Raw genomic sequence first — 22488 nt, 5'->3', positions numbered from 1 at the left:
TTAAAAGGATAGCAGGCATATGGTAGTATGATTTCTTACCCTGTTTATTGCATTTTATAAAAATCTGGACCAGTGTGACTTTGCATCAGATGGAGCACTCGGTTGATGTAGCGTTCAGGTAGGGCTGATGTAGGGCTTCTGCTGTTCTGTTGTTCTTCATGATGTAGTGCTTCTGCTGTTGGGAGAATTGGTTCTGTGAGTTTTTATGGACTCCAGGCAGTTCTCTAGATTTTTTTTGTTGTTGTTGTGTAGGTTTATATAGGACAAAGATGTAATCTCGTAATTCAAGAAGGCTTTTGGGACTTTACTTGCAGACTTCCTCTTGAGTTTCTTCTACAGGAGAGAAGCAGTTGGCTTAGTGGTTAAAACAGTAGTACTGAGCTTTAGTCAAATGACAGGAGAATCTCTTGTGACATATAGCCATACGTGTTTATTAGCAAGATGTAGCTTTTTGCTCTATCATGCGAAAATCATTGACTTTTGCTGTTTCTTCATAGAAACTATCAAATCACTTTACAGCAGGGGTTTCTGAAACCCAGTATGAGAGATGGAACCTGATTTTATAGTATTATTTTGAAAGCATATAACTGTGAAACCTGAAGTGTTTTCACTTAAAAACAATGCTAGGCTTGTGTCTAGGCAAGTATTCAAGAACTTACCTAGATGAGTGCAGTGTGGAACACTTTCTGGTAATTTTTGGAATTAGTAGCTTACTCTAGGTTTAAATAATTTGTTTTACCTTATAGTAACTTAAATTACTTTAAGCTGAATTTGAGACATAAGTAGTCAAGAATTGTGTTCCATTGGTTCCAGGTTTACAGTCTTTTTAGACTTCCTATGATGTGTAGTGGTAGTTCATAATTAAAAATCATATTTGCTTGTACTTAATTCAGTTTATCCCTTATTGTAGTTTAAAATATGTACAGACTTCAGGGGCTAGTGAAAACATACTTCTGTTCAGGCTTTTTTTTAAGTTAGTTTGGGTTTTGTGGTTTGCCAGTGTGAAATCGTGTCCTGGTTTCGGCTGGGATAGAGGAGAAATGGAAAGTGTGATCTTTACTGTTTTGTTACAGTCCCTATAAACAAATGACATAAAGCAAGAGTTACTCCTGTTTTCAAGGTGGGCAGTAAACTCCACTATTCTGAGCGAAAAGAAATTGTGCAATTTCAGCATGCATTTATTGGATAACTTGTTAAATCAGTCCTGTAGCATACACCGTATTACCTTGAAGAAAAGACAGTAAGCATCTGTGTAATGCACAGTTTGGGGATTTGTTCTAATGTTTTTACTAACCCAGGATGTATCGTGGGTGGAACAGGCCTATTATGAAAAATAGAGCTGTATCAGTAGTAGAAGACTTCACATTACTGTAACTTGGTTTTCAGCAAAATGTTAGTAGAAACTTACACCCTAAAACTGCACAGTGAAGTAAAGCTGTTATTACCTTTGTAATTCTCATAATCTGGACCAAGAAGAGGTTAGTCAAACATTGTAAATTGATTCTCTTTACTATGGTTGGATTTATAGCAGCATGCAAATGTAATTGATATGATTAAATCTGTTTTCTTCAGTTGTAAATTCGTAATGGCAGCAGACTTACTATAGTTTTTTGCTAAGAATTTTTGCACAATAACCAAAAATTGATGCTGTGTTCAGATTTTTAGATAGGCAAAAATATTTTTGGCAAGACGACGTTCTGGTTTTCATCTGAAATAAGAAGAGAGAAAACAGCTAATTTGTTTTAGATAAATAACTATCCCTAGGTGTTGTTTCTTTTGGCAATCAGTGATTGCACAGCGTCTTTATGCAGGTTTGAACTTCCATGAAAAGCATCTACTTTAGGTGACCTATTGAAATAGGAAGATGGGAGGGAACGTATATACTTTTAACCTACAAAGGAACTTTATGACACAGAGTACTGCAAGTTAGTCTTTAAGGACGTTAGCCTTAAATGTTAGTGATGATTTTGAGCCTGAAAATTACCTGCTTAAATATTCTTGTCCATGTAAGGATAGTAACATGTGTCTTTTTCTTACCCTTGTCATCTTTTAAGGTTTGATTATTCCACTACACTGTCAAAATATACGTCAGAAATCGATAGGACAAGATAAACTGCCAGATAGCTTAGCTGCAGATGATTGGTTAGGGAGATGACGCTCCATTTCATCTATTCCAGGAAGTGTAGCTTTGGGGTGGATAGATGACTGTTATCCTGACTTCAGCCTCCTGCATGGCACATTTCTGGGATGGAATCGCTATGAAGTACGATCAAAGAGCTCCTGCTTTCATCAGTGCTTGGTTTACACATTTGCATCATAATGACAGTCTTAGTGGTCTACAAAGAGAATATGATCCACTTGGTACTATTGTATTTAAGTTCCTCTGCATATCCTCAGCATAAGAGCCCTTGTGTGACTAGTACTCTGTGGAGAAATTAATAATCAAATGTGACGTAAAATTTCAATCTGAGGAAAGAAGTCCAAATTTATCATTGTTTTGTGTGCATCTGTTTCAGTAGCATGCTCTGTATTGTTTGTATGCTGTATATGTAGATAAGCAGACAAAATTAACACAATCTATATATAAATTCAGGTTGCTGCCTTGAAGTACATACCATCAGTTCTTCATGATGTTGAAATGGTCTTCGATGCCAAGTTACTGAGGTGAGCTGCTTTTGAACATTTACTAGATGTATCACATGGTGTATACAATGTATCGCTGCTGTCAACAGTAAATTCTTACTGATCAGTTTAAGTCAACAAAGCTATGCCAGTTTGTACTGATCGAGACAGTGGTGGACCTCTGGACATACGTTTTCACAGGGAGTTCTCATTCAACTTACGTAATGGCAGAATTCATTATGGCGGCCCAATACTTAAGTAGTGACTTCGTGAATAAAATGAGCAAGTGGAACAACCTATCTTTTTTTTTTTTTTCCCCTCTTCCTCTCTCCCTGCCCCTCCCTTGAATAAGTCCTATTCAAGAAAACCAAATCTGATTTTAGCAGTTTGAAATAAGTATCTTTATTTGTCAGACAAAGATAAATTGCCTCCACCACATGCAAAAATGTCTTTATTCCATTGAAAACAATGGAAGGTAACGAACACTTGTAAACGTGGCCAAAATCTAGTTCATCCTCATCTTGTTTCTCTTGAAAGTTTTCTTTCTAACCTGCTACTGATGTCTTGTCAATGTTTGTGATATGATAAATAAATCTAAGTCTTAAAAAGAAATAAATGTTTAGAAATATATCATCTTTTGCTCTTTCTGTCTTTCTTTATTAACACATGATGAATTCGTCTGTACGGTATTTATGACACTTCTCCTTTACATGCAGCCAACTACTGTATGAATTTTACACTTGCATTCCACCAGTGAAACTACAGAAGCAGAAAGTGCAGTCCATGAAGGAAATAGTACGCAGCAACCTTTTTAAAAAACAAGGTAAATATAAAATGCCTTTAAGGCTTAAAATAAATAGGTGTGAAAATGTTGACTGATTTATGTTTTGTGCAATCCATGTTTGAAATTGAGTAAAACTGATACTGAGAGAGTGTGAATGCCAGAAGTCTGACCTCTGGAGAGGATTCACCTCTTTCTACAAGATGGCTATTGTGCAAAGCGTGATTGCTAGCCTAGAACAAGGAACAGGTGAGTCTCAGAGGAACAGTTTTGTGTGTTTTTCCGATGATATAGTGGTTAGATGGATGGAGCTATATGTATCCTTTCAACCCATTTGTAAGCTCTATAGTGAAACAGGAACATGAAGTGAAACCTTGTGAACACAGCTTATGTTATATAAGGCCTCTGCCTGGGCAGAGGAAAAAAAGTCTGATTGTGCTGTAGTATAGCTCAGCTGCAGCGCAGCATCTCCATTTATAGGAATTACGATGTTTCTTAACTTTTATCGGAACTTAGTGCCTTTCTCCACTCTCAGAACAGGAGTGATTAGTAGTACTGAAATGTCTTTATCGGCCTTGTGCTTAGTTTTCCTTCATATTATCACAGGAAGGGAATTTTTGCTGAAGGAGTCCTAGCAGAGAAGCCCAGTTTTGCACGGTTGGCTTCATCTTCACTGTTAGGTGTTCTGTCTCCTCTCTTGTGGACTGGATGGCTTGCTTCTCTCTCAGCATCTTAGTGCTGTGTAAAAGACCTCCAGAACTTTGAAAGGCACACGAGCTACTCAGATGGATGTCCATTTTGTCAGAATTTCATGTTTCTGACAATTTATAGATAATGATTCTAGGAACTTGACAGTACAACAGTTGGTAGCAAATAATACCGAGTATGAGTAGAGTGAGAGAGGATTGCTCTGCTCATCTCGTTCTTCTGTGTTGCCAGAAGAGTAATGCAGTTCTAACTAGCTAGGACAGATAAAAATTCAACTTTATTTTAAGACCTGTGTTGCATTCTATTGAGACTGAAATGTATATTGTAAGCTATAACAATAATTAGCTGTGTCTGTTGTGTTTTGAGACAATTATAGATTTCCTGGACAAAATCAAGAAAATAACATAGTTGGTTTTATTGTTTAGATTAAATTAGATAGTATTTTAACCTGTATTTATGTTGTTAATTTCATGGTCATCAGCTGTGATTTTTTTTAACTGTGTAAGACTCAAGGTTGCTTGAATCAGTGGAACTTAAGTAGCTATGGCTTGGGTATCTGCAGACACTGATCCAAACTACTAAGAGCAGATCCAACTAGTTAATTTTCAAAAAGATCTAATTCTGTATTCACAATTTTTTTCTGGTAGTTTACCGTATTTCTATTTTACAAGTACAGTCTGATGTATAATTGCATTACCAGTTGCTTTTGCTGCTGCTGCCTCTAAGATCAGAAGTGCCGGTCTTAGTTTTATCTCCGCTTCTTGTGGTGAGTAGCAGTTAGACCAGAAGGAAAAATATCCTTTCATAAAACTGAAAGACTCTTGGGTTAAAATAATGCGCTCTCTTGAACTCTTGATCTTACTAGAATTCAGTCAGTTACCTTGACTGTGTTTAATACTGAGAAATTAACTGTAAGCTATAATCTTTTTTTTTTTTGGTGTATGTATGCATTAGTAACAATCTTCTGTGCAACCTGTAGATAATAAGACAGCAGTCTAAACTCTCAGATTATGAAAGTTTTCGTTCATCTCCAGCAAACCCACTATCTGCAAGAACAGTTAGAGACTTAAAGCAGCTGGGTAATTCTAGTTCTAATAGTACTAAGGATATTACTTGTTTTAATCTGCCTTTTGCTAAATTTTATGCTTTTAGTGTGATATGTTAGTCTCCAGTCAAATACTATTTTTTTGGAAGAAAAACTCAACTTTTTATCGCTCTGTCTCAGAACTTTAGAAGACAGATAATAAGAGCAGGCATTGCTGTGGAATAACAATGGTTTGATAATTTTTCTTTAAAGAAACTTGTCTCATTGAAATATGTTTGTTATTGGTTTATATATCAGGACTGTTGGTCAGGACAACAGATCCCATGCTTGTATAATAAGGAATAAAGCCCTAATAAAGATCCAGAAGAAAAATAGTTGAGCATACAATAACCTGTGTGCTTTACAGTTCTATGGACTTGCATCTTACTCCTTTTAGTGTACATTCCACAGCTTCTTTCTTCTATATCTATGTATGCTCCAGAAGAGAAAAGAGTGGGGTTTTGGATTCCAAAGAAGCTACCATTATAGTCTTAGTGTGGTGTTCGTTTCATGTGTTTAACAGGCCTTTGCTTTAGCTATGGTCTGTTAATGCAAAATGTTCTGTAAAACTTCTACTGCTTGCAGATAAATAATAATAAATTGCTGCTTGCTTGTAAATGCAGCTTGTCTGGTGTCTTGAAATATATAGCTGGTATATCATGAAAAATGTCTGCCTCGGAATATGTTGTGAATTATAAAAAGGGTGTATGTTTTCTGTTTCTGTATTTTCAAGGTAATGAATAAGAAATTTGCTAAGAGGATTTCCAATTCTAAGGAGCTTTTATAAAAACAATAAATGGTGTTGTTTGTATACTGCTGACCAGATAGTCAATACATTTTCGTTTTTCCCAGACAGGTAGTTAGTGGATTCATTTAGTCTTAAATTTATAAATTAAATAATGTCCAAACCCTCTCTGTGCTATTTTTTGCTAACATCAAACACTTGACAGCAAAAGCAAGCAGCTGAGACCATAAAGGCAGCATATAATAATTAAACCATTTGCCAGCCTAGCTGCTTTGCACTGCATCCTGTATATCTGAATAGGTCATTGTGATCCAAACTTGCACTAGTAATTGGCAGTTAAAGTGCATGTATTTGATAATATGTAGAAATTAACAGCTTGTTTATATGCTTATGGTGATTACACATGCAAGATCTACCTTAAAGTGTTTTTACTGTAATACATGGTATATAATTATATAATAATACTTAGATGCTGTTGTTTTTAGAAGAACATGGGGAAATAGATTGATCTTTTTTTAATTATTAGTTTAAAACAAGAGGCAGTCCTCTGAAGAAGCAGTTGCCCAAAATAGAGAAATCACGTTGATGTCATTTTAAAATAAAGCTAAAACATGCCCAGTTTGTTTTAGCTTTATGATGACATTGTTTTAGCAATATCATGACTTATGTCATGATGTTGCTAACCAAAGAATATTCTTGTAAACTAGAGAATATTTGTTTACAGATTTTGTACTTCAGTATTTCGATGAAGTGACAGAATAAAACTGCTTCTTGCTGTTATTGTAGAGTTTTTAAAATTTATACATATCTGTACCTGACAACTTACCTTTTTTTTTTTTTTTTTTTTTTTTTCTCTTGGGGGGTCGGGGACTGGGGCAGGCATACCTTTTCACCATCCTCAGTGCAACACAGTCAGGGTCAAATAGACTCTTGCAAGTGTATTTTCCTTTTCATGAGACAATTCCATGATGAAGTTGTCATTCCTCTAACACTTAGTATGGCCAGCTGTCAGTGTTACTCTTGCCTCAGTGGTGTTACCCAAGTATCTGTTAGGGCATTTAGTCATAGAGTTTCTCTTTTGGGTGATGATCTTTATAACTTTCCTTTGACTCAACCTGCTGCTACATTACTAATGGCAGAAAATCAACCTTGGGATAATCACAGGGTGTTTTATATCTAACTGATATTTTATGATTATTTGCATTTATGTTTTGTTTTCATATTGCGTGGATTCAACCTTCAAGTTATAATTACCATAGGGAAAAGTCCACAACATGTCTAAGTGCAGGCACTGAAGAATGTGAAAAGGCCAACACACAATTAAGTATCTCTGATATTATAGTAGTATGAAAAAGTTTCTGTACTGTGCTATTGTAATATTGTGCACAGTAAATGGCAAACAAATCCTTTTTCTTGTACATTGCCGTGGTTAAAAATAGAAAATTCCAAAGGTGCTTTTTTGCTCTACATTAAATACAGTTGACTCTAAAATTAATTGGGTAGAGAACCAACTGTGTGTGTAGGGTGTAGACAATGCCTGATTCATTACTCCAAGCAATGAGGTAGAAGGTAATTTACAAGAATGAAAGCATATGTAGTGTATCACAAAATAGGATGCAGCATGATAATGAAGGTAAGATGCCAACAGTATCATTAACTAAAGTTCACATTTATCTAGAACAGGTAGTATTTTTTTGCCATGAATATGGAATATATTTAACTGCATTGCTAATTACAATGAAGTCCATTAATTTACGTGTGTTTCAAATTATCCATTTTTCCTCCAGGCTTTCGTATTTAGTCTCTTTCCATGTGGTTCATTACAGTTCCAGTTCAATTCATTTACTTTCATTCCCAATGGTATTGTCTTTATAATTCAGTTGGATTTCATATATTGGTATTTCTTTTCCTTTACCCATTGATGTTCACAGCGTTTTCTAAAGAAGTAGACTTGTGAAAACATGAAAATGTGTTTTCAAAAAATAAAAAAGCCAGTGAAATTTGTTTTTATTAAATAAGTTACACATGAACCTGAAGTTGGAAGCCTTGATGTTAAGCTGAATTTATTGGTAGGTATTCCCAGGCATTCAAAAGTTTTCACTGTAGACTGTCATGGAATGGAGTGCTTTCGTCAGATAGGATGCACAGTCCTGTTGACTGCTACTATAATTGATCTTTAAAAGCCCCACAGCGCTACAGCACTTTTACAAGCCTTTAAATTACATTGACAGGTTTTTTTTTTTTTTTTGTTGAGGCATTGATTTCTTGTTCCTGCTCTGTAACTGTAATACAGCTGAGAGGGGTTATGGTGGTTCAGGTGTCTGAGTGGCTGAATGTAGGAAGGCATGCTTTCAACTGCTTGTGCATTGAGGAACATTCTAACAGGATGCATGAGCACATGCGTAGACATTTGTCTAGTTTTGTCTTCAGACAATATTATGTCCTTCTTGATCAGAGGACAAGAAGTCTTCTTGAACTTAATTTTTGACGCTTTCCTTTTAGATCACTCTAATTCATTATTTAAAAATATCAGAGGGAAAGAAATGGTTGTCTTGTCCTGCAAAAGCACCCCTAATGGGATTTCAGTCTCATTTATGATGTAAGAAACTGTCTCCTGTCATATATCTTTCCATTTGTATAGTGGGATGTAATGGATTATTCTCCCTCTTGTGAAATTCTCTATTGGACCTACCAAAGAAAAGTTTCGTTAGAATTGCTTCATTTCTATGTAAAACTACTTTTGGTGCATCGTGGGTTTTTTTAGGAAACCTATTGCCAAAATTCCCTGACCACCTCTCCATTTTTGAGAGATCACCAAATTAAGACATAGCTGTTTACAAATTACATGCAATTTTTATTGTAGTTAGTGTTTCTGAGCTTATACTATTTGGAGCTAGATTTTTATTCTAAGCTGACCATGGAATAGTCACTGACATTATGCTGAAATTTGTAAATCAGTTAGCCTTGGGAGAACTGTTTTTTATTGGTGTGAAATGAATATAAAATGCTTGAACATATAATAAAATGTGTATGTATTCACACTGCTGATTTTGACTTTGTATTCTGTAGAGGTCCCCTCCTGATCAGGAGTTTGTGCTGTAGCAGAGCACTGAGATCTACTCCAAAGAATATAAACTCTAAGTAGGTCACACAGATGGTCACTGACAGGGGTGGGAATAGAGTTTCAGTCTCTTGGCTCGAAATCCATGTCCTCTGCTCGCTGTGGCTGTAGACATAGTTACCGCATGTTCAGCATATGCAAACCACTTGCTGATTTTGGAAGAACAGCAGCAAGAGACATATGTTAGCAGTAGGGGTTAATTTGCCAGATGCCAGAAGAAATGCTGAGACTATAGTAATTTTTTTTTCCCTAACTGAAGAACTCTTTCTATTGTGCTATTGTTTAAACAAGATAGGTACTTGCACACACCCATAATTAGACTGGTTTCCTAACATTCATGTGTACGTTCCTGAGTTTTACCTGTGAAATATTCTGATTCTTTCATTTCACTGCTTGAAAAGTATTGGTAGTTCATGTGTTGGTGATCTAGAAGAGCAAAGATTTAAGTCAGATATGAGATTTATTCCTTAAGTAATGCACATATAAATGTGTCCTAAATTTTTGAGGTGCAGCTGAGGAAAACTGTCAATAGGTCAGTCCTGTGCTATGAATATTGTGCTTGTGTTATTAATTATACATAGGTTAAACTATGGCATCTTTTCAATTAGATTGTGATCTTAAATACTGTAATATTAAGTTTAAGCAGAACCAGTAAAATAAAATAGGTGAACTGTAATATAGCAAGTGTAATGTAGCATGATATGAATGCAAATGGGTTTGGTAATGTTAAGTTTTTGTACAGTAGAGCCTCAGCAATGTAAGATTGTCCTGCTAGACTCTTTAATGAACTTTTCTGTCTGAAAAAACCAGGAAGATAATGACTTGTACTTTCATGTTCTTTGGAATTCTTCTTTCTAAAGGTTTGAATTTGTTACGTGGGCTATGATCTGTCAGGAAATGCAAGTTTGTGTTGTATAATGCCTACATTTCACAAGGAATATAACGTTTGATTCCCCCCCCCTTGAAAGATCTAGCTGTAAGTCCGTGTTGTGATTTCAGATATGTGCAAGTCAGGGTCAACAAGGAAAAATTTTAGAGTTAAAATGGTGACGTATGATCAGCATCAAGTCTGTGTTCTCTCTTCTGTGTAACCCAATTAAAGATTTAGCAACAAGTGTATTGTTTTTACCTTCAGGACTGTTAAGAAAAAAGTTTAAAAAAAAAAAAAGTAGAAGGAACACTTAAGCATCTTTCAGTTTAATTATTATTACCGGAATTGAGTTATAGATACTGATTTTAACTATTCTTGTAATCTTAGGTTGTATTCCTACTGATACGAGTTCTTAAGCTGAAGTTTTATTTTTCATTTTCTGTGATTGTTTTCCTGCACTGTTTTCAACACCACTTCTCAACATTTTAAAATGTTTGAAAGTAGGAGATTATTAATGCATTTTACTCTCCCATTTTTCAGCTACTGGGAAAAAATTGAAAATACTCACTGTTCATAAATTCCTTTAAAATAGTTCTCTATTGAAACACAAAATCTTTCCTGTGGCTTCATTCTTGAATTTTGTACCTAGCTTTGAAAAGGTTAATTTAAGAAACACACTTCTGAGAGTTAGGGATTTTTTTTTCTTTCCTCCTTTTGTAGTATGCAGTAGTGTTTTTAGGGGTATGTTACCTTTAAAGCATCACTTCAAATCCTGTATTCATTTTTTGCCAGTTCTGTTCCTGCAATATTGTGATATGGATAAGGATGGCATATGCATATCTGTAGGTATTTATCTGCATACATTTGTGATGACCACATGTAGATTAAAGCCATTACTTTCTTCTGTTTATGGAGGGGTAGGTGACATGCTCGATGTCACTGGTAACTTTTTGTTAGACTTGACCCATTGCAGCAGGTTTTTTTAGGTGTTTTTTTTTTAAATCTTGATATATGGAGGGAAATCTAAATCAAGTTAGTTGAACTAGTTTTAACAATGAACTTCTAAATGTATGTGTAAAAAGTCTATGTTTACAACTACTTCAAGTAGAAAAGAGAGAACAAAGACATGTTACAGAAGTTGGTATGAAGCTGTTACTTTAGCAAAATTTTGTGTGTCAGTTAAATGAAATGTGAAAACATGCAAGTTGGAATTCATGAATATTCCATAGTCCAAACGCAAGGCAAATTTTTAAATCTGCCAGAGAGGATATGCTGACAAGCATTTGTGGCAGGCTGGCAGACTATAATGATTGCAAGCTGGAAAAGGCACTGAACACTTAAAGTGTTGTTTTGGCTACAGCAACGACAGTGTTAGATGTCGCTCTGGCTGAAGATACGCCTTGAAGTTGGGAAGTGGATGGATTCTGCAGTGTTATGCTTGGTCGCAGTGGTGTGCTGCGACCGTTAATGCTGTACCTATTCTGTATCTAACCTTACTTGCTGACACTTGCTTTGAATGGTCAGCAACAGTATTGTGTGCTGGCTTCACAGGATCAACCATTGTGTTTCTCCTTCCTATGTTAGTACTAGATTCCAGGAGACAAAAAGAATTTGAACCGTACAGTGCTGTCAGAGTCTGTAGGTGGCCTGTGGTACCTCCCCTTTCTGTGGCTCTTATCTAAACTGTGAAATTTGAGTTTAGATTTAGCAATGAATAAAATATATACAGTTTTAAATTCATGACTTTTGGGCTCCCAAGAAAGAGGAAACCATTAAATGGCAAATAATGAAGAGGGACGACTTTTAATAGAAAGATGCCTGCAGTTGTCAACAGATGTCCTTTGTGAAGAGGCATGGCGCTTTAATTGAGCACTGACTGCCATCAGAAGTCTCTCCTCGTTGAAAGAATGTTGTTCACTGATTTTATTTTTAAGGCTTTGCTCTAAATCTGTATTCAGATGACACCTATGTCCTTATTAAATTGGCATGCCAGTTTTTAAGTGGGCATGAAGCCATCCGAACAGATGGATATGACTACAGGCATGCCAGGGAATCAAGAGTAGTGTTTCCCAAGGGACACAAAAGTGGTGTTAAATCTTTATTACCATTTTGGCTGCGCATACGAGGCAGTCAGGAATGAAGCCCGTCTGTGATTTTTGCTGAAGGAGACCCAAATGTCTTTTTTAATGACATTATTGCGTTTATGACTTAGAGTTTGAATTTCACTTACCTGGTACAGAAAAAATTGTTAGATATCTTCTGAAGGAGAATAAGGTGAACAGAGGGGTTAAAAAAACACCAGCCAAACCCAAAACCGAAAACATGTAACTGCTTAATCTTTTACGAGAATGAATCTACCTGTCCTTATTCAGGAAGGTGCTACGAGGGAACTTCTCTCTGAAAAGTGTGTTGGAATTTGGGGTGGATAAATACGTAGAACAATATGTCTTTTGACAGACCCTGATGAAATAAATGCAAGATGCTCAAACTGTTGATGTTTTATGCGTTCAAATACAGTTTGGGGCAGCACAAGTTTTATTCTGGCTTCTAGGAAAAGCCAGTCAGAACAGTTGGTTTTTTCATGGGTTTAAACATTAAGAAGGAGTATATCTGTCTTTTGGCAATGTTATCACATAATTTATCAAGCAAAAAAGCAGCTAGTACTTAAATAGGCATCTGCCCCACCACCATGTCTCTCCCCCATCTGTCTTCAGCTTTCTTGGGGTGGGGGGGAGATGTGTGTATGTGGATTGCTTAATCATAGAATTATAGAATGATTTAGGTTGGAAAAGACCCTCAAGACTGAGTCCAACCATGAACGTAACACTGCCAAGTCCACCACTAAACCGTGTCCCTAAGTGGTACATGTACATGTCTTTTAAATACCTCCAGGGATAGCGACTCAGCCACTTCCTTGGGGAGCCTGTTCCAGTGCTTGATAGCCCTTGAGGCAGTTTCTTCTTGTCCTGTCACTTGCTACTTTGCAGAAGAGACCGACACCCACCTTGCTACAACCTCCTTTCAGGTAGTTGTAGAGAGTGAGAAGGTCTCCCCTCAGCCTCCTTTTCTCCAGACTAAACAACCCCAGTTCCCTCAGCTGCTCCTCATAAGACTTGTTCTCCAGACCCTTCACCAGCTTCACTGCTCTTCTTTAGACATGCTCCAGCACCTCAATGTCTGTCTTGTAGTGAGGGGCCCAAAACTGAACACAGTATTCGAGGTGCGGCCTCACCAGTGCCGAGTGCAGGGGGACGATCACTTCCCTGGTCCTGCTAGCCACACTATTTCTGACACAAGCCGGGATGCTATTGGCCTTCTTGGCCACCTGGGCACACTGCTGGCTCATGTTCAGCCAGCTGTCGACTGACACCCCCAGGTCCTTTTCCACTGGGCAGCTTTCCAGCCACTCTTTCCCAAGCCTGCATGGGATTGTTGTGACCCAAGTGCAGGACCTGGCACTCAGCCTTGTTGAACCTCATACAACTGGCCTCGGCCCATCGATCCAGCCTGTCCAGATCCCTCTGTAGAGCCTTCCTACTCTGAAGCAGATCAACACTCCTGCCCAGCTTGGTGTCGTCTGCAAACTTACTGCGGGTGCACTCAGTAATGAGTCCAGATCATCAAATAGTACAAGAGAAAATTTTACTTCGGCTATTTCTTTTCTCGATTACTGTCTTCCATAATTTTCTTAATTTTTTTCCTCCTTTTCCCTAGCCAATGAGTTGATGCTCAAATGAGCACTTTGCTCATTTTGCTTACTTAACTTGTGCAATGATACCTTAATATTATAATCTGGAATTTATGTACCCATCCAATAAACTTTTCTTTGTCCCGGGATAATAGAGGGATTTCGTATTTTGTATAATGTTCTAGTGAAATGGTTGTAAAAGGGTTTTTAAAGATGAGAAGGCATGACTACAGTTTTATGTTAATACTAGTCCACCTGCAGGCTCAGGGTGAGACCAGGGCTTGTTTGCTAACAAATGCTAGTCTTTTTCAGTTACTTTGATTGTATGTGTTCATCAGAACATCTTGGAATTGCATCCTCATATGGGATGACTCTAACTGGTACGGATCTTATAAAACTTAATTCATTTTCCTTTTATAAGACAATGTCTTTTGTTTAGAGTAATGTCCTAGAAGTACATTATCTGAGTTGTTTACTACACACAAAGTAATTCTCCTGTATTGCCTTAACTAACAAGCTGAGTTTATCTAGCAGCCAGTCTCAAAATACAAGCCTATAACCTTAATCTAAACCAAAATAATTAACAGTAAAAAATACAATTTGCTTATAAAAATATATGGACCAATTTTTCCATTAAGTACAATTGCAGGGTGGGGTTTTTTCAATAATATAGCTAAGGCTACTTAAATGACCTTTGAATTTCCATGTAGCTTGACACTTCAACACTGTTCACATCTGAAAATGCACTGTAAATAATTAATCAGCTGCATATGTTAAGTCCTTTTAATAGATTCTGTATGTATCAAATATGGATCAAATTTTAATTTATAATGCAAAGTACAACTGGGAGTAATGAAGCTTCCAGAGTAATTAGCTCTTAAAACTGGAGGAAATCAATTTTACCTTGTGCCTCAGCTGTCTTCTCAGTACAATAGGAAAATTTTGTTTATGCAAGAAGCCCTGCTTTCTTAATGTTTAAGAAGTATGGAAGGGCTTTATGCAGAAGAAAAATTATGTCAGAGGCTTATTTCTTTTACCAAAATACGTGTGTGTGTGGTTTTTAAATGAGTTGTAGACAACAGTGGGCATTTTGCATTCTGGTAGGAAAAGTTTTAAATGGCCTCCTAGTATGGAGGAGTTTTAAATGCAATGAAGTTTACTTCTGCTCCTCTTTAAGGTGTCCAGTGCAACTTGTAGCTCATGATCTCCTCTACGCTTCCCGATTATTGGTTACATGGGTATCACTGGCATGTGAAGTCAGATGTAATTTAGTGATTAATGTACACATAGTACCTACCTTGAAGTCCTAGCTTTTTTCTATGTGAGTACAAATTTAAAATGTACTTCAGCTAAAATACAGGATTCCCCTTGATCAATGACTTCGTTCAGTCTAGTTTCTTACTTTACTTTTGAAATAAAGCTCGTTAAATATGGATTTTTATTATGATTTATTATCTAGTTGCTTCCTGTAACTTTAAAAGCTACTCAAAGAGAATTTTTATATTTGCTGGCTGTCAGACATTTCAAGGGAGATCTTAATGGCTTAAAAATTGAGCTGGATATTATTTTGGAGGAGTGGGTGCAATAAGTATGTTTATCCTGGCAGATGTGAAACTGCTATGTGCGTATAACATTCCATCCTGTTTGAGTGGTGAAAAGTGGCTGAGATGTCATGTAATATGAAATGACTTTAAACTTTGTTGTTATGAACAGGCCTGTTAGCAGAGCAGTCCCTACTGATTTTTTTGAAGTGAAAATGTTTTAAAGGCACTATTTTTAAGAATGGTAGTTATGAGAAAACAGTTGCCGGCTAAATTCCTTATACGCTGTTGATTTGGAATCTATATTCCTATGACATGTGATTGCGGATTAGTTAAAGGTTGGATGTGTTTGTCTAAATATGTCCATCTTCATGTTGTATTAATTGTAGCTGTTACTGTGTCTATTGCAGAATGTTATAGTTATGCATCCTTATAAAAAGTGGAGTTTGTACACAGCAGGTTTACAGCAGAGAATTTGTGACACAAAATGTTGCTGTGTGTAGACGTAGATATGACTGCAGACAGGTATGCACAGTGATACTGTATGTAGATGAGCTTTATTGCCTATCATTTGGGTTAGTGTATTGGATCCATAATGCTGTAGGAAAGATGGGAGGTTTAGTCTGTGATGAATCATTCCTTCAGCATATATTGCATGCAGTTAGAGAATCTGAAAAGGAATACAGGGATGAGGCAGAGTGGGTATCAGAAAAGAGAAATTGAATTTTTGATGTCCCTCAGTGCTTGCTGCATATGTATTTTCATACAGGTTAAATATATGTGAAGCAATTTTTTTTTTGCCTCTCTACAGATGCTATACAAGTGCTACGGACTGAATTGACAAGAAATAGGTCTCTCCCATCTGTCTAGAGTAATGATTTTGGTGTTGTCTCTTCTGGTATAGAAAACGTTGATGTTTGAGTTTATGGATGTGTTGTGGTTTAACCCCGCCAGCAACTAAGCACCATGCAGCTGCTCACCCCTCCTCTCTCCCAGTGGGATGGGGAGGGGAAAAAAAAAGTAAAACTTGTGAGTTGAGATAAGAACAGTTTAATAACTAAAGTAAAATAAAATATAATACTAACTAATAATAATAAAAATATAACTGTGATGAAAAGGAATATAACAAAAAAACCAGAGAAATCAAACCCAAGAAGTGTGATGCACAATGCACTTACCACCTGCTGACCGGTGCCTGAGCAGCAATCCGTGCCTCCTGGCCAACTCCCCTCAGCTTATATACTGAGCATGGAATATCTGGAATATCCCTTTGGCTACTTCGGGTCAGCTGTCCTGGCTGTGCTCCCTCCCAGCTTCTTGTGCGCCTGCTTGCTGGCAGAGCATGGGAAACTGAAAAGTCCTTGGCTTAAGATAAGCGCTCCTTAGCAACAACTAAAACATCAGAGTGTTATCAACATCATTCTCACACTAAATCCAAAACACAGCACTGTACCAGCTACTAAGAAGAAAATTAACTCTATCCCAGCCGAAACCAGGACAGGATGAAAAAAATGACAAGCCCTAAAAATGTCATGATTTACTTACATAGGTATATATGTAGAGATGTATCTTTGTTCCTAACTTTCTGAGAGTCTCCATTCATTTTCCAAAGATTCAAGATCTAGCTGTCTCCTGTAAATTTCTTGCTGTGTGCTGGTACTTGTTATCCGTAGTTGGCTACTATCTTCTGTTTCCGAGGATTAGCAAGTGGTCATTTGCAGTGCACCAAGCTACTGCTATGCTACCATTAATTAGCAATGTTTGCAATAAAAGATCATAGAATAGTTAAAGTTGGAAGGAACCTGAGAATGAATCTAGTCCAACCTCCCACTCAAAATGGGATCAGCTGTGAGGTCAGACCAGGTTGCTCTTGGCTTGCTCCAGTTGGGTCTTGAAAGCCTCCAAGGCCAGAGACGGGGCAACCTGTTCATTCCATTGCTTGACTGTCTTCATGAGGAAGAAGTTTTTCCTTCTATGCAATCTGCACTGCTTGTTTCAGTTGTAAGTCCGTTTTTTAATAATTTTTTTAATCTGATCCACTCTAAAATCTGTTAAATGCATGCCATCTTTCAGTAACAGACTGGAAATCCATTGCAGTCCCATTTTAGTTTCTGTTTTGTAGCTTCGTAAGCAAGTTCCTTGCATGTATCTTGCTGAGGTGACATGCAGCTTCTGTGTCTGGCAAATAACTCTTTCAGCCCAACTCTGCAGTGGGAATGAAGCAGTTATTGCTGTTTTAGAGAAGTCGGTGTTTATACTAGTAGTTTTAGCAGGTGTTTAAACTAATATGCTTATGGTCTTTTTCATAACCATCATGAAATGGAACTTGGTTAGCAATAAATGTTATGACCCAAGGAAAAAATATTTTAAATATTTTTGGAGTGGTCAAAACCTTGACGAATGAATCCTGAACTGATCATGCTATGAACTGTTTCCCCCCTGAATAACCCTACTGTTGAAGGACAGTTTCCACAGATTGTAATGAAAACAGAATTAAAGTTTGTTTTCTAGCTTTTTCAAAAGTAGGTAGGTAATAATCTAGTTTACAACTTGTACTTATTTGTTGACTGAATATGTAAACCTTTTCTTCATATTTAAAAAAAAAAAAACTATCACATTTCAGCAAGTTTTAAAAGTATTGCATATAACTTTTGATGTTGCTAATGATGTTTCTTTGGTTTCATTTTTGGTCAAGAAGCTAATGGCACTGCATTTGTTGCATTTCTAGTTAGTTATTAGAAGTGGTTCATATGAACAAATCAAGAAAGAATTTGCAAATTATCAAATTACATCTCAGTTTCAGAAAACTGTATAATGTTTGATGTCTACAGCTGGTGACTATGAATCTATCAGTATCGATGACTTTTGGAGCAGAGTTTTTCTCTGTCTCCATGGACACAAATCCACACTGAAGTGTTTTAGGAGTATTAGTATGCCCTGCTAGTATGCTCTACTAAGTGCTTTGTAAGTGCAGCTATTTGGTTTCTGAATCAGAAGGGTAGTCTGTGGCCTGCATTAAGTGCAGGAAGCTTGTCTAGATGCGGAATTGGTCACATAAATGAACTGTAAGCTGTGTGAAATTCCTTTTTATGCTGCTCTTTGAACAGGTCTTGTGTTGATATGTGTTCTTTAATTGCTGTTTTACTAGTGAGTTTGTAATTTAGTCATTGAGTAAGATTTCTCTTGTAGCTTGGAACAAGGGTTATAGAAAATCAGATAAATAGGTCTTTATTCATGTTGTGGCGTTACCAAGAGAAGAGATACTTTCTGAGGCAAGAAATTATGCTGCCCCTTAGACATGATTAAAAGCTCCTGGCTTTATATGGCTTGGAGCTGTTACTTGAAATAAGAATAATCTGCATGGATAGCTTCCGTTGCTTCATCTGCAAAATTCAGATTTATAACCTATTTCCCATTCTTTTCCTCTCTTTCTTTCTTACCCTCCTGTCTTCCTGTACTAGCATCCTCATTTTGGGGGGATTCTGAGCCCCTGGCTTGTTTTAAATCACATTGGATACAGTTTCACAAAGTCTCACACTCCACTTGTTTATCAGTGAGTATGCTGTATGTCCGGGTGAAGGTGTTCTAAGTCATTCTTAAAAGAAAAAATAAAAAGCCACATTTTAATTTTTGTTTGCAGTAATTAAGAAGTTTTCTAGGTTTGTTTATTATTTTTTCAGAAACTGTGATATGTGGTATTGATAGAAAATAGTATCCAATTGGTGATATAAATATTTTTCGAAAGAGTTAAGACAGACAAGAATTTTAAGCAATAAGAAATCAGTTGAGTGGAAATGAGTAGGGACTTCAACTCACTGTCTGTGACTAGAATGCTTCTGTAGTTCTATACAAATTTTATTCTGAGGTGGAACCTTTGAAACTACATTTAGCTCTGTTTTCTTCCCGGCTTATCTTCATAAATATAAGAAATCTTTGAAGCATCAGCTCAAGGTTATTGATGCTGTTGTGCTGTACTCTCTTTAATTGCATAGCACTTTACAAGGAAGTTGCTACTTAAATCATTCAGTGGCATGTATCAATTAAATTAGAAGAAAAATCTTCTGTATCTTTCATTCTTAGATAGACAGTGCCTTCATTGAAGTTATTTCAAATTTGTGCATCTTGTCTGCCCGACATTTCCTATAAGCACCTCTATCTTAAAAAGTCAATGTACATGTGAGATTGAAATGTAACTTACTACTTGTTTCAGCTTCCTTAGATTTAAATAAGGATGAATGTATGCATAGCTCTCACTCTCATAGGCTTGATAGACCTTTCATTAGTGTCTTTTCCTTGTCTGCATTCTTTTATGTGTTCTTAGAGGGTATGTTTCAAAATGATGCACTTAGAACAATTCTGTTGCTGTTTGTGTCTTATTTTCAGAATAATTTAATAAGTATAGTATTTTTGTTACATTAAAATCCTGTCACTACTTAAACATAGCTTATTTCCAGGTGCTTTGTATGTAAAGTGAATAATTTGTCCCTAAGTGTTTGGGACAAGCTAAACAGCCTTCAGAATTTAACTGAAACAAATTATTTTTATCAGGAAGTTGTGTTTTTCATACATGAGAAATACTGTTGACTTACAAAAGTATCACACAAGTTTAAGAGTATCCCTGAGACATGATTGGACAATCAACAATTCCACTTTGGAAGGGACTATAGCTGTTAAAGCACATTGTGTTTCACTGTTTGGAGGGGGGTTTATTTGCAAGTAGTGTTTGATTTATATTTGTTCTTAAGATAATTTGCTTTCTTTCAGAATGCAGGGACATTCTGCTTCCTGTGATTACAAAAGAGCTGAAGGAATTACTAGAACAGAAGGATGATCAGCAGCTCCAGGTCCAAGAGAAGAAGTACTGCGTTGAATTACTCAATAGCATCCTGGAGGTTCTGAGCTGTCAAGACCCTGTAAGTATCGATGATGATGTAGATGGACCAAGTCTGTAGTAAGCCTGAGCTGATTAGGTAGTAAATTATTGATACTGATGAATCTAATTTAAATTTTTAATACAAGTCAGTGGCAAATTGAACTTTTCTCCTATTTTTCAGAAACTGAAGTTAAAGGGCAGTTGAGGTATTAAAGGTGAAATACTGAAATCTATGCTATCTTTTTTTTATTTCTCAATTTTATATTCTTTAAATAGTCAGCTGCTGTAAATCGCCGTAGTATTATTAAAAGCTGTGAGGCTGCTGTGCTTTTTCCTAGCGGAGGTTTAGGCACTTTTAGTTTTGACTGGTAAAGTTCAGTGGAATACGTACTGAAATGAATTAGAATATTATGACACCAAGCTGAGTATCAATGGTATCGATGACAGCAAGCTGAGTGGTGCAGTCAACATGCCTGAAGGACAGGATGCTGTTCAGAGGGACCTGGACAAGCTCGAGAAGTGGGCCCATGTGAACCTCATGAGGTTCAACACGGCCAAGTGCAAGGTCCTGCACCTGGGTCAGGGCAACCCCTGGTATCAATACAGGCTGGGGGATGAAGAGATTGAGAGCAGCCCTGAGGAGAAGGACTTGGGGGTACTGGTAGATGAAAAGCTGGACATGAGCTGGCAACGTGCACTCGCAGCCCAGAAAGCCAACCGTATCCTGGGCTGCATCAAAAGAAGAGTGGCCAGCAGGTTGAGGGAGGTGATTCTCCCCCTCTACTCCGCTCTGGTGAGACCCCACCTGGAGTCCTGCATCCAGCTCTGGAGTCTCCAGCACAGGAAAGACATGGACCTGCTTGAGTGGGTCCAGAGGAGGGCCACAAAAATGATCAGAGGGCTGGAGCACCTCTCCTGTGAAGAAAGGCTGAGGGAGTTGGGGTTGTTCAGCCTGGAGAAGAGAAGGCTCTGGGGAGACCTTATTGTGGCCTTTCAATACTTAAAAGAGGGCTTGTAAGAAAGATGGGGCAGACTTTTTAGTAGGGCCTGTAGCGAGAGGCCAAGGGGTAATGGTTTTAAACTAAAAGGAGATAGATTCAGACTAGATATAAAGAAGAAAATTTTTACAATGACAGTGGTGGAACAGGTTGCCCAGAGAGGTGGTAGATGCCCCATCCCTGGAAACATTCAAGGCCAGGTTGGACGGGGCTCTGAGCAACCCGATGTAGTTGAAGATGTCCCAGCTTATTGCAGTGGAGTTGGACTAGATGACCTTTAACGGTCCCTTCCAACCCATGATTCTATAATTATTCTGAATATTCAGAATAGTTTTCAAATTTAATCTTCTTTCTTTTATAAAAACCTTTGTAGTTTCTCAAAGAAATGTTTTTCAATGTACAAATGTTGTAGCTTATGGTTTCTGCTTTCAGCAATGTCTGTGTAAAACAGATTGCTCTCTACTATACTTCACTTGGAGTCTGTAGTTTCTTTCTCAGGCTCCTGAAGTTTTGGAGCACTGTAGGAATTGTGATCTGGGTGGTTGCTTTTCTCATTTGAGAGGACATTGAATTGACTTTTTAGTCACTTACTTTTTAGTGAGCAGTAGGTTATTTGATGGAGTTTCATGATCATTTGAGGAATTTATTCTGAGAGAACCTCATAATTAATTACATTAGGAAAGTTGTAATTTCTCCTATGAATACATGCTAATTTCTCCTAAGCTATAGTTTTCTGATATAAGTTCAAATTTTGCAGGCTTTGGATAAAGGCATGTTGTCATTTTTCACTATGGCTCCTTGGATCATTTTCTAGTCATGAAATCATTACAGCATGTTGCTTGGTTTCATAAAAATCTTTGAGTTTGAAACTGAAAAGGCTTGTCTGTTTGCACAGGGCAATCTTTACACGTGTATTATGAACATTTTCGTCATTGTTTTAGACATAAGCACTTCAGGAGGGATTGATACAAGGTGATACTTAAGAGGAACGTTTGAATTTCAAATGGAATTCATAAGAGAAATGGTGAAAGCATGATAGGGCACAGAGTGAAGTTAGAAGTTTATGGGGCTATAACATAAAGTAAACCAATTTCATTACTGTATACTTTAAAAGGTGAAACACAGTTGTAAAGCAAGATGGATTAATACCTTCTGCATGTGTACCATATAAATTAAGTTTATTTTCAAACTTAACAGTTGCTGTCCATAGTAACAGTAGCTGACATGTCAAAGACTTGTTAGCGCCCACTGAAAATACGGGTTTGTAGCTCATGTTTGCATGAGTGAGAACATTGCTATATGCAGAACAGCATGAAGAAGTCGAATTCTTGTTGCTTGGTATGCATATATGTAGCCCCATGCCATCTGAAGACTATTTTGTAGATTCTAACTTGTCCAGTTTCCGAAAGTAGGAACTGATATATCCAGAATGATGTAGAAACATGATGGGCTGTTT

General features: G+C 37.0%; 1 protein-coding gene across 1 annotated transcript in view; it reads left to right on the top strand.

Annotated features, from left to right (window-relative positions):
- DOCK2 (dedicator of cytokinesis 2) overlaps positions 1-22488 on the top strand; it is a 202482-nt gene that overhangs the window by 38754 nt on the left and 141240 nt on the right. The window contains exons 24-26 of the mRNA XM_050905599.1: positions 2594-2664; positions 3339-3445; positions 19926-20074. Coding sequence (XP_050761556.1) covers positions 2594-2664; positions 3339-3445; positions 19926-20074 — 327 coding nt within the window. The remainder of the gene's footprint in view (positions 1-2593; positions 2665-3338; positions 3446-19925; positions 20075-22488) is intronic.

Source organism: Gymnogyps californianus, chromosome 14, assembly GCF_018139145.2.
Source record: "Gymnogyps californianus isolate 813 chromosome 14, ASM1813914v2, whole genome shotgun sequence".
Lineage (NCBI taxonomy): Eukaryota > Metazoa > Chordata > Aves > Accipitriformes > Cathartidae > Gymnogyps > Gymnogyps californianus.
The sequence above is the reverse complement of the archived record's forward strand: the minus strand, read 5'-3'. Positions and strand labels throughout refer to the sequence as shown.